This window comes from Nansenia antarctica (genome assembly GCF_963989245.1).
Source record: "Nansenia antarctica genome assembly, chromosome: 20".
Classification (NCBI taxonomy): domain Eukaryota; kingdom Metazoa; phylum Chordata; class Actinopteri; order Argentiniformes; family Microstomatidae; genus Nansenia; species Nansenia antarctica.
Genome location: NC_137693.1, coordinates 20,201,699 through 20,215,212, shown reverse-complemented (window position 1 = coordinate 20,215,212; position 13,514 = coordinate 20,201,699). Strand labels below are relative to the sequence as shown.

The 13,514-nt window shown below is 43.9% G+C and overlaps 1 protein-coding gene and 1 pseudogene across 2 annotated transcripts in view; one reads left to right on the top strand and one right to left on the bottom strand.

Annotated features, from left to right (window-relative positions):
- The window catches only part of LOC308174445 (replication protein A 70 kDa DNA-binding subunit-like), a 31,040-nt pseudogene extending 29,587 nt beyond the window's left edge, over window positions 1-1,453 (bottom strand). Inside the window, exon 1 of the transcript in view lies at window positions 1,428-1,453. The product of the transcript in view is annotated as a replication protein A 70 kDa DNA-binding subunit-like (transcript). The remainder of the gene's footprint in view (window positions 1-1,427) is intronic.
- Window positions 1,454-3,456: 2,003 nt separating this feature from the next.
- The window catches only part of smyd4 (SET and MYND domain containing 4), a gene marked incomplete at its 5' end in the record, with an annotated part of 13,127 nt that continues 3,069 nt past the window's right edge, over window positions 3,457-13,514 (top strand). Inside the window, 4 exons of the mRNA XM_080549523.1 lie at window positions 3,457-3,590; window positions 5,654-5,798; window positions 7,212-7,301; window positions 12,424-13,483. Coding sequence (XP_080405649.1) covers window positions 3,457-3,590; window positions 5,654-5,798; window positions 7,212-7,301; window positions 12,424-13,483 — 1,429 coding nt within the window. The remainder of the gene's footprint in view (window positions 3,591-5,653; window positions 5,799-7,211; window positions 7,302-12,423; window positions 13,484-13,514) is intronic.

Sequence of the window (13,514 nt, the reverse complement as noted above, 5' to 3'; positions counted from 1 at the left end):
TAGAACACACACATTACACACATTCATCACCTCCATGTCCCACACCACCACGACAGGCCTAGAACACACACATTACACACATTCACCACCTCCATGTCCCACACCATCACGACAGGCCTAGAACACACACATTACACACATTCACCACCTCCATGTCCAACACCACCACGACACGCCTAGAACACACACATTACACACATTCACCACCTCCATGTCCAACACCACCACGACACGCCTAGAACACACACATTACACACATTCACCACCTCCATGTCCAACACCACCACGACACGCCTAGAACACACACATTACACACATTCACCACCTCCATGTCCCACACCACCACGACAAGCCTAGAACACACACATTACACACATTCACCACCTCCATGTCCAACACCACCACGACAGGCCTAGAACACACACATTACACACATTCACCACCTCCATGTCCAACACCACCACGACAGGCCTAGAACACACACATTACACACATTCACCACCTCCATGTCCAACACCACCACGACAGGCCTAGAACACACACATTACACACATTCATCACCTCCATGTCCCACACCACCACGACAGGCCTAGAACACATTACACACATTCACCACCTCCATGTCCAACACCACCACGACAGGCCTAGAACACATTACACACATTCACCACCTCCATGTCCAACACCACCACGACAGGCCTAGAACACACACATTACACACATTCACCACCTCCATGTCCAACACCACCACGACAGGCCTAGAACACACACATTACACACATTCACCACCTCCATGTCCAACACCACCACGACAGGCCTAGAACACACACATTACACACATTCACCACCTCCATGTCCAACACCACCACGACACGCCTAGAACACACACATTACACACATTCTGACTTCACCACCTCCATGTCCAACACCACCACGACAAGCCTAGAACACACACATTACACACATTCTGACTTCACCACCTCCATGTCCAACACCACCACGACAAGCCTAGAACACACACATTACACACATTCTGACTTCACCACCTCCATGTCCAACACCACCACGACAGGCCTAGAACACACACATTACACACATTCACCACCTCCATGTCCAACACCACCACGACAGGCCTAGAACACACACATTACACACATTCTGACTTCACCACCTCCATGTCCAACACCACCACGACAGGCCTAGAACACACACATTACACACATTCTGACTTCACCACCTCCATGTCCAACACCACCACGACAGGCCTAGAACACACACATTACACACATTCTGACTTCACCACCTCCATGTCCAACACCACCACGACACGCCTAGAACACACACATTACACACATTCTGACTTCACCACCTCCATGTCCAACACCACCACGACAGGCCTAGAACACACACATTACACACATTCTGACTTCACCACCTCCATGTCCCACACCATCACGACAGGCCTAGAACACACACATTACACACATTCATGAACACACAAACAAATAAAACACATACAAATATATGAAGTGAGAGAGAGAGAGAGAGAGAGAGAGAGAGAGAGAGAGAGAGAGAGAGAGAGAGAGAGAGAGAGAGAGAGAGAGAGAGAGAGAGTGAGTGAGTGAGAACCCATCCATACCTCCCGTCTTGGAGTGTTTTGGTGACGGTCCTCTTTAGCATACACACACAGTTGGGGCCCACACGGTATTCTTCAGCCAGCCGGGTCAGCCGGGTCAGCTGGGTGGACAGGAGGAAGGCTACACACACACAAACACACACACACACACACACACACACACACACACACAAAAACACACACACACACACACACACACACACACACACACACACAAAACACACGCACACGCACACACAAGATAATTAGAGGCAGGGTCAGGTCCTGCCTAAGACCTACATGTTTTTTTAAAGTGAATACCAGGTAAATAGAAAAATAAAGCTGTACTGTTGTGCCATGACTGTCAAAGCTAACCAGCAGGAACACACAGGCCAGGCCGGGGACAAAGCAGGTCTTGGGACTCACAAAAGGAGAAGTGTAGGCCGTCACTCATCATGAGCCGGAACCTGGCTTCAACAGAATCCAGCGATATCCGTCTGCCGTTCTAAGAGACAGGAGAGGGAATAATGTGGTTGTTAAAACAACAGAACATAATGAGAGGAGTTAGATAATCATAATCACAATCCTTGTCACAGTACATTATACAGCAGTTGACGCACAGTTGAAGAACACAAAACACTTTACTGCGGTCACTGTGAGGGAGAAGGTAGTAGTAGGGGTGCAGTAGAGGCAAGATGCAGTAATGGCAAGGTGTGAGTACATGAGACATTCAACCTATTGCAATTGTGTTGAAACAAAACAGCAAAAGGGGGATAGACTCACCACCACCTGAAGCAACAAAGGGTAGGACACCTCTGATCCATTGGCCAGGGCCTACAATGAGCAAATCAAATGTTGTTGACCTCATAACAATTTTACAGTCTTCTGGTAGGCTGCCTAATATGCCTACTATCAGTCAGAACAGTAAGTAGGCTACTGCATACTAATATACAGTTAACAGTAGGTATTCTAATATACAGTTAACAGTAGCTATAATAATATACAGTTAACAGTAGGTATACTGATATACAGTTAACAGTAGCTATAATAATATACAGTTAACAGTAGGTATTCTAATATACAGTTAACAGTAGGTATTCTAATATACAGTTAACAGTAGGTATACTAATATACAGTAAGAACTAATATGCCTATTATAGGCTACAGTCAGTCAGAACACTAACTAATGGATAACATGAATGGCTACAAAGTTGCAATGACAGCAATAACTACAGGCTATGTCTTATTGCAAGCAGTATTTGTTATATAACTCATTTACTGGTTTACATAAATAGCCTTTATTTATGTAAACCAGCTCTTTTCCCTTCTTGTTTTTAGTATTTTTTTCCTAGCACCAGGGGAGCCCCCCCTCCCAAATTTCGTTGTATGGTACCTGTACTATATCAATGACAATAAAGACCATTCATTCATTCATTCATTCATTCATTCATTCATTCATTCATTCATACCTCAATTGCCCCTTCACTGAGTTTCACACTCATACTTGAATGATGACGTCTTCCTTCCGACAGCTCGTTTGTTTATTTTCCTGTCTTTCTCGCGTGAAGTGAAGTGTCAGGTGGAGATCCCGCGAGAGGTCAACGAATTTCACTGACGTCACCACGTCGCAGCGTAACAGTCTATTTCCGGGTTCTCATTGACTGTAATGTGAAAAGAAAACAAGTTGTTGAGCCTTAACAGTAAAATGACATTGAACTCTTAATAACCAGTCCTTTGAAAACAAGACGTCTTCTGAACATGCACAGTTGCAGGAAACACAGATGAAGCCTTGCACACGAGTTTCTCACTAGTTAGCTCAGTGAAAGGAGCATCACAGAACCATGGACTTGCCCTGTGTGGAGTGGCAGAAGCACGTGGAGCAGAAGTGGACCAGACTCAACCCTGATCAGAGGAAGGGCTTCTCCGACCTGGGGGAGATAGATGACGTGTTCGAGTTTGGACTGTCTCAAACAACGTGAGTGGTGTCTGTGTGTTCTGGCCAGGGCATGTAGGTGCCTAGGCGAGAGTATGATTTGATGCCCTCCCCAAAAAAATGTTTAGGGGCGCCACCACCACATTAAGCCACCAGGGGGCGCCACCACCACCACATTAAGCCACCAGGTGACACCACCACCACATTAAGCCACCAAATGGCGCCACCACCACCACATTAAGCCACCAGGGGGCGCCACCACCACCACATTAAGCCACCAGTACTGCCTCATCACCACCCACACATTCAACAGTAAAAATATGGACAACAATGGTTTCAAGACTAAAATAGACAGTAGGCTGAGACTTTTTTTTTTTTTTTTTTTTTGGGGTGGGGGGGGGGGGGGCATTTGGCGCCCCCCAGGCATTTCGTGACGTTAGAATTTTAACAAGGTTCTATCTCCGTTTTTGTCAAAATTTAGTTTTTTACACAATCTGATCCATTAGGTGTTTATTAATGCATGTGTGGTGTTATTTTTAAAATGTTGGCATGTTTGAGTTAGTAATTCATAAAATACAAAGGTTCCATCTCACAAAACATAATGGAATGTAAAAACGTTGACGCTCAATATCTCTGAACTGCCTTAAACGGAGATAGAACCTTCTCATTCTAAACGGAGATAGAACCTTCTCATTCTAAACGGAGATAGAACCTTCTCATTCTAAACGGAGATAGAACCTTCTCATTCTAAACGGAGATAGAACCTTATCATTCTAAACGGAGATAGAACCTTATCATTCTAAACGGAGATAGAACCTTATCATTCTAAACGGAGATAGAACCTTATCATTCTAAACGGAGATAGAACCTTGTCATTCTAAACGGAGATAGAACCTTCTCATTCTAAACGGAGATAGAACCTTATCATTCTAAACGGAGATAGAACCTGATCATTCTAAACGGAGATAGAACCTTCTCATTCTAAACGGAGATAGAACCTTGTCATTCTAAACGGAGATAGAACCTTGTCATTCTAAACGGAGATAGAACCTTATCATTCTAAACTGAGATAGAACCTTATCATTCTAAACGGAGATAGAACCTTATCATTCTAAACGGAGATAGAACCTTATCATTCTAAACGGAGATAGAACCTTATCATTCTAAGCTCACGATTTGGCGCCCTAGGCGACCGCTTAGTTCCCCTATGCCTAGGACCGGCCCTGGTTCTGGCCATACAGCTGTTGTGGAATATCTTCTTTTCAAGTTGTTGGATATGGACCACGAAAACAATTCTGAGTTGAAGACTATGTATTTAAACAAAGGACACATGTTACATACCTGCGGAGGGCTGGAGGTGCTGAGATGAGATGAGGGCGCTGGGGTGATCAGGAGAAGACACAGCCTGTCCCCTCGGGGCCCACTCCCTTCTTTATAAACACTAGTATGTAAATACAGTTGCCAACAACAGCCTATCACCTTCACTGTGTGGACGCTTGAAGTGTGAAAATGAGGAGACCCTAAAATGATGTCACACCTGGCCTAAAAGTCATTCCAGGTTTAAGTTCAAGGACAGCACTTCCTGAGGCAAAAACATATGGCCCTTAAGACAAAGGATGTGTATTACAAGATGTCATAAACTTTGTCAGGAGAACAGGCCCATACCATATACAGTAAAGTAAAATATACTACACAGCTCCTCAAAAGCTGTGTTATTACTCTGCTGGATCGTGGCAAATGAAGTTCACTTAAGCCCCTTTCACACATAGTTCCCAGTAAATTACCCAACCCGGGTCATGCATTCACCTGGATGCAGGACTGCATGAGACTGCCATATATATATATTATTGAAATATTACATTGTAGCTGGTGTGTCATGGGTGGTAACCGATTACTACTAATAATAATACCCTGTGTCTTGTTAGTATGTTGTCCTTTGCCGTATAGTGTCCCCCCTCTATTAATTGTGGTTTTAAGAGGTACCTAAAGGTCAAACTTAATTGATGATGGTTTACTTTGCATGTCTAGACCAGAACGCCAAAATTCTTCCTTATTACATTTCACTTTCCTCCATATCCACTGCTTTATTTTCTCTCTCTCTCCAGCCAAGAAGACCTTGACTTCCTGTCCAGCAGCTCTAAAGACTACCCTGTGCAGAGGGACCCGGAGCGCGCTGCCAGATGCAGGGAGGAGGGCAACAGCAGCTTTAAAGCCAGGGACTACGCCGCAGCTGCCCTGCACTACTCACAGGTAGGGCTGCAACGATTAGTCGACATAATCGACGACGTCGATTATAAAAACTCGTCGACGCGGAATTTTAGTGTCGACTAATCGTATAAAAAAAAAGTTTTTTTTTTTTTTTTTTTAAGCGGGAGCCATGCAAGAATCAGCTGGGTAAGTTTTAGCTAACGTTGTTAGCCAACTGGCTAACGTTATATTGTTAGGGTCGTAATGTTTATGTTAGCTTTACTGTTACATGTTGGAAAACAACGTCTCATGGACAGGGCTGTACATGCTATGAGCGTTTGTGCTATTAATTTATTTGCCCTGTGGCACGTGTGTGACAGACAGAGGCGCTTGTATGTAACGTTACGTAGCAGGGGTTTTCCATGTTGAAGCTAGGAGAACGCGAGATGAAATGAAGTGAGGGGTGGTCGCTATTAAAATACCAGGTAGTCATGGTGGATGATCATGAATGATGCTTGATAAGTGAATGCTATTTCAATTATGTTGAGTCCACCAGCGAGCTGTCTGTAAGATAAACAGCGCCAAGCGTAGCCTACTAACGTGAGCTGTCTGTAGTCTAGCCAGCAATGCTAGCTAGCCAATCAACTAGCTCTGTGAGCAGCTGTAGCTTGGCGTAACGTTAGGTTAGATAGCTAGTTAAGCCGGATTTATGCTTCTGCGTCGCCATTTACGCGCAGCGAAAAGCCACACGACTAATCGAAAAAATAATCGACAGATTAGTCGACTACCAAAATAATCGTTAGTTGCAGCCCTACTCACAGGTGAGTCACGGAATGAGTAGAATCAAGAATGTTGCAGGGTTCCCACGGGTCCTTGAAATCCTTGAAAGTTTGTGAATTTGAGAGAAAAAAAATCAAGGCCTTGAAAATCGACATGGGTCATTGAAAGTGCTTGAATTCCCCTCTCTCTCTCTCTAAAAAAAATATAGGTAACATGTAGAAGGGAATAAAACAACCATACTAGTTACTAAGGTTAATTAGTTAGCTAGATTTTAAACCGACATTACGCTGTTAGATTTGAAAACCTTTCATGGTCATTCCTATTATATACATCCTCATCTAGATCTCTCTCAAACTATGCCGTGGTGGGTCCTTGAATTTGAAGGAATTTAGTCTTGAAAGTCCTTGAAAGGTGCTTGAATTGGATGTTTCAGAAGGTGTGGGTGGGAACCCTGATGTTGAGACATGACTCAGTTGAATCATGTCTAGTCAGCACTGGAATGGAAAAGCCGCCTACACAAAATCATGTCTCTCTCTTTCAAGCAGGGGAGAAAGTCAAATACAAAAAAGTGAGAGAATTTTGAAAAGAAACTCTCTCTCTTTCTCTCTGAAAAAAGGTAATGAGAAGAGAAATGTAGCTTGAAAAGGTGTTCAAATGGGACAAATGACAATTTCTCCCTCTCTCTCTGTATTGTAGGGTGTGTGTCTTGCATCCCAGCATTCAGAGCAGCTCTCCCTGTGCTACGCCAACCGTTCCGCAGCTCTCATCCACCTGCAGCGCTACCAGGTGAGCCGGTCACATCCATGCATCTGTCTGTATCTGTCTGTGTCTGTATCTGTCTGCATCTGTCTGCATCTGTCTGTACCTGTCTGTGTCTGTCTGGATCTGTCTGGATCTGTCTGGATCTGTATCTGGATGTTTACCAGAGGAGGCTGATAGAGGGAGACAACAGCATTCAACAGCTCATTGTATATGGAATGATGTCAAATCATGAGTTTAATACAATTCCTCATTCCATTCCATGCATCCATGAAATTATGTAATAGGATAAAGAGTAGACACATTTAGTCTTACAGTTACAACCGGCCCTTTGAGGGCAACCATAATGCTGATGTGGCCCGGGATGAAGTTGAGTTTGACACCCCTGAATTACACCTCTGTGTTACATCCCTGTATTACAATGAGCCTTTCCACCCGTGTCTGATGTTTGAGGAAGAAATGGATCAGCCTTAGCTCTGAGGGTTTGTGCTTTCCCTTGTCCTTTTCCAAGATATGAATTCATTCCATCTGAATGCTTTGTTGTTGAGCTCTTCCCACCTAGGACGCTCAGAGATCTAAACACATCCAGTTTGGCCATGTGCACTGCTATTTCCTCATCCAGCTTAAGTTGCTCCTTTCGTTTACGTAGCTGCTCTTCCTCCTGTTCCAGTTCATGTTTTTGGTCTTATCCGTAGTGCTGCCAGCTCAGCCTCTGCTTTAAGACATGCAGAGGATATTGTGGAGGTAGTAGACCTTCTGCCTGTTGCTGAGCTCTGTGGTTTAGAAAACTCTGCTTCCCACATTGGATACGCTGTCGCTGGGTTTTACCCCATCTTGTATATCGTCTGTTGTTGAATGAATGAATGAATGAATGAATGAATGGTCTTTATTGTCATTAATACAGTACAGGTACCATACAACGAAATTTAGGAGGGGGGGCTCCCCTGGTGCTTGGAAAAAAATACTAAACAAGAGAGCCAAGGGTAAAATAAAAAAGGGAAAAGAGCTGGTTTACATAAATAAAGGCTATGTACACTGTCCACTATACTATACTGTCCAGATAAAACACTTTGCTGTACTCTATGCTATGCTATAAATATCCTAACTTTTCCTATATCTGAAGTTCTGAACATTATGTACACAAGGGTTGTCATATTGCACATAGTATTGTTGCACATTCATTTAAAGTGTCGCAGGTTTGAAATGTTCACAGTTGTATTTCAATATTGCACTTTACAATCTAGTAGCTGCCATCAAATTGTCTAGATTGTCCAGGGCCTAGAACCTAGGTCTTTGCTGTGTTCAGGGCCTGAATGGCCCTGGGGTAGAAGCTGAGCTTCAGTCTGTTTGTCCGTCCGTCCGTGTTATGATGGAGACAGCCTGTACTGGTATTGGCTCACTCAACCACTGTACAGCATCCCCTTCAAGTGTGCTGCTGTATTCCATCATACTAGAAAACCATTCATTTTGTTTAATGTGCTCATCCTCTGGGAGTAAAGGCATCAATGTCCTATGTGACATGGCAGCATTTTCCAAGGCCTTTTCAGTGAGTTTAGGTTCTCTCTTTTGACGCTCCATTTTGGAACTTTCAATATCTTTCTTAATTATTTTTATTGATTTTTTAGACATACACGTTACCTATGGGATGGTCGGGTGAGCTGGTTCATATCAGGCATGTATAGCGGCATGTAGACAGCATTGCATGAAAAAAAAGAAAGAAATATATCTATATCTATATCTGAACGGTAGCAAAAATATAGAAAATGGAGAGCCAAATCGCGGCTCCATCAGCTCCTATACAGCCTAGTATGCCCCTAGATATTTCCCACCCACAGTTCATCATTGATAAAAATAATAATACGTAATGGTAATATCCCTAAAAGAAAAGTAATGAGATAAACATAACCCCAAACAAACAATAAAATCAAATCAAAATCATAATAGAACAATAAGGGTAAGGGGGGCATCTAATCATCATCTGGTTGAATGGTGATCTTACTCAAGTGGTCGGCGAAAGGCTTCCAAGTCATGTCAAACGTTGTATTGGACTTTCTAAGTGAAAATCGAGCAGCTATTATGTGAGGGGGGGGGGGGGGGGGGGTGCTTCCATTTAAATAGAATAGAGTAGAGTTGTAAACGCAAGAACGCGTCTCTTTGTAAGCGAAAACATGGGTGTTGTAGGCGGTGGGATACCGATCCCAAACAGGGCTGTGAGAGGCTCAGGTTCGAGGGTCCTGACAAAAACTGTCCCGAGTGTGTCAAGTACCTGGCGCCACAAGTCTGTCCATGTCGGACAAGACCAAAACACGTGGGTGTGGTTAGCAGGTGATTGGAACTTTCAATATCAGCATTTAGTTTGACTCATTATTTCCCTTTCAACACGTTAGGTGTGAATCTCAAACACATCCACAGACGGGAAGGATAATCGTCCAACAAGCATCGCACATCAGCGGCCACTTCAGAGACAACACGGAGATTCCTCCTTTGACCGTATCGATACAACTCACCGGGAAGCCAGCGCTCTTTCAAACGACAACCAATCAACCAGTCTCCAATAGACAAACGATAGTTAATTCACACGCCGCATTTCAACCATTTACACAGCTTAAATGACACCGATCAGGGTTAGGGTTACCGTGCCCCTGTGATTGGTTCGGACTGCGGCTGTTCCTGTCGTTTGAAGTTGTTGGCGCGGCTCCGTGCTGGCGGGTGATTCTTTTATACGGTGCCTTCTCCGTCCCCAGTAGGCTACAAATCATGTTGTGTTGTGTCTAAATGTGGACAAATCGTGAGCTTAGAATTACACGGTTCTATCTCCATTTTTTCAAAAAAAAAATTTTTTACATAATCTGATCCATTAGGTGTTTATTAATGCCTGTGTCGTGTTATTTTTTAAATGTTGACATTTTTGAGTTAGTAATTCATAAAATACAAAGGTTCCATCTCACAAAACATAATGGAATGTAAAAACGTTGACGCTCAATATCTCTGAACTACCCAAAACGGAGATAGAACCTTATAATTCTAAGCTCACGAAATACTAATTCCATTAGGTTTTTCATGTATAGTCAATTGTTATTTATTATGAATACAATGATATGGGCTTGTTGTTTTCTACATTTTAAAAGCTTTGCTTCAAGATGTAAATGGGATTTTTGCATGGGATTTGGGATGTCCCCAGTGTTGTTCATTCAACTTCAATCCCCAAAATAACTAATAAAAACATATACATTTCCAAATATGTTATTATTATTTCATTTTCCTGATCAATATCTATTGAAATCAAATATAGTTTGTATCCATTTTTTTTTATTTTGTACCAAAAATATGTATGCTTGTCCCTGCGATCACTCCACCCTGTTATGCTGTGTTAATGTCCCTTTTAAAAGAACATTTCTCAATCACATCACTCTCATGAGGTGACATCACATCAGTGGAGGGGATTTCAAATGTTGTAAGCTGTGTGATTTTCTACCTCTTTTACCATCTGATTTTTATGTTTTTATCCAGTGAGTTTAATGTGGTTGACCATAACGTGTCCACCCTGTTATGCCTAAATATTGAGATCAATCAAATTGAATAATTTCTAAAAAAGTATTTAGTGCAAATTAGATTCCTCATCAAGTATTCATGGTCATTCTAGGCATTATGCTAACACAGGCAGGCTAAAGGCTAACTTTAACTCAAAATGTCCACCCTGTTAGTGTCCACCCTGTTATGTGTCCACTCTGTTCTGGAGACACTCGCCCTATTCAACTACAGAGGGTATTCTAAATAAAATACAATTAAGGTGCCTGAGCTCGACCACTATGTTTTTCAGCAAGCTAGATATGTCCTTTATATAATAGAACATTAAAATATAGATAAATCAACCATTTATTTTTCACAAGTTATGAAGTCCAAATGGCACCGTATAAAAAAATGACCCTGCTGTCCGATTTCTTTCCATAAAATCCTGGATCCAATGTGCCATACGAAGTTGTTCCTTATGATGTGTTATTTTGTTGACAAATGTAGCGACTAGATTTAGCAAAAAATCCAGTTGCTGAGAGACGCGAGCAGGGTTTGGGTGAAGTTGTGACGCGCTAAAAACAATTTAAGGGCATTTATTGAATATAAAACAATCCTGCTCAGTGACGTACATGAATCCAAAAGCGACCAAAAAACTAATAATATCAAACAAATCGTCAATGAAATGCGGTCAACAAAATATACAGCAATCCTGTCTCCCCTCCCTCTCCACTCCCGCCATACAGGTAAACAGGTGCTTAAAATAACCTCAGGCAGGCCCGCCCATAATAGTGTCACTTCCGGAAGGAAGATCAAACGATAACATAAACAAAACAATAAACAAACAAATCAAATCACTCACAAATCATATTCATGGCTCCTACACCTCTGTGTTACACCCCTGTGTACGAACACTTTGTTCGGCTGCGCTCAGGCAGGCGGTTCAGGACCATGTTCGCACGGACAAACAGACTAAAGCTCAGCTTCTACCCTAGGGCCATTCAGGCCCTGAACACAGCAAAGACCTAGGTTCTAGGCCCTGGACAATCTAGACAATTTGATGGCAGCTACTAGATTGTAAACATAAGTGCAATATTGTAATACAACTGTGAACATTCTAAACCTGCTAACTGCGACACTTTAATGAATGTGCAACAAATATTATGTGCAATATGACAACCCATGTGTACATAAGGTTCAAATATAGGAAAAAGTTAGGATATTTATAGCATAGCATAGTGTACAGCACAGTGTTCCTTTTATTTTATTGTATAGTATAGTAGATAGTGTACATAGCCTTATTTATGTCAACCAGCTCTTTTCTCTTTTTTGTTTTATCCTGGGCTCTCTTGTTTTTAGTCTTTTTTCCAAGCACCAGGGGAGCCCCCCCTCCTAAATTTTGTTGTATGGTACCTGTACTGTATTAATGACAATAAAGACCATTCATTCATTCATACACCCCTGTGGTACACCCCTGTATTACACCCCTGTGGTACACCCCTGTGGTACACCCCTGTGGTACACCCCTGTGGTACACCCCTGTATTGCAATCAGCCTTTCCACCCATGTCTGCTTCCACTCATACTCAACAGTTCTTTCTTTGACTTCTGAGCCACTGTATGTCTGTTCCCTCCCTCAGGAGTGCCTTGAGGACATTGCTCGGGCCCTGAAGCACGGCTACCCCACTCACCTGCACCAGAAACTACAGGAACGGCGCTCCCAGTGCCTTCACCACCTGCCCCACAGCCAAGGGGGCGGGAAGCAGCGCAAACAGGGACCAGAGGACCAGAGGGAGGGTAGCAGGACAAAGAGGGAAAAGCCCTCGACCAAGCCCTCAAACCCAAAACCCCCAAACTCTCAGGCTGAGAATGGGGCCGATCCCGTGTTTTCAATCTCTCCTGTTGTGTCTGTCTGCTTCAGCCCAGAGAAAGGGCGACACCTGGTGACCACAGAGGGAATTGTTGCTGGGGAGGTCATACTGGAGGACAGGGCGTACAGCTGTGTGCTCATACCAGGGATACAAAGACAGCAGGAGACCGAGAGAGCGTTCGGGACAGAGGACAGGCGCTGCCACCAGTGTTTGGGAGAGACTGTGAGCCCCGTGCCGTGCGAGGGATGCAGCTACGCCCGCTACTGTTCAGAGGGGTGTCGACTAGGGGCGTGGAAGGGGCATCACCGCTGGGAGTGTCCAATCGGAGCGGAGCTCAGGGCCGCGGGTGTGATGTCACAGCTGAGTCTGAGGGTGGCTCTGAAGGCGGGATTAGAGGAGGTACAAAGAGCAAGGGAGCCAATCGGAGATGAGAACAGTCATTCTAAATCAATCACTAAAAAGGTCAGCCCAAACAAGTGTTCCGTGTCTTCCAAAGCCACCTTAGCAGAAAGCACTGTCGACGACCCCTCTACCCGTTACTATGGCGACTCGTACCTTAGTGTCTATCACCTGCTGCCTCACCTGAATAGCCACGCCCCCAGCATGCGCTACCTGTGCGCGGTCACCGTAGCAACACTCTACTTAAGGCTCAGCAGGGCAGGGCCTCCGCCGGTGTCCTGGGAGACCAGAAAGTGCAGCGGCCAATCACACGACCAGGAAGAGAGCAGGGGCTGGGCTGCGGAGCTAAGCCTGCTGGGATGTGTAGTTCTCAGGCACATGCTCCAGCTGAGGTGTAATGCCCAGGCAGTGGGCGTGCTCCAAGATACAGGTGAGTCATTTTAGCATGCGCTGTCATAGCA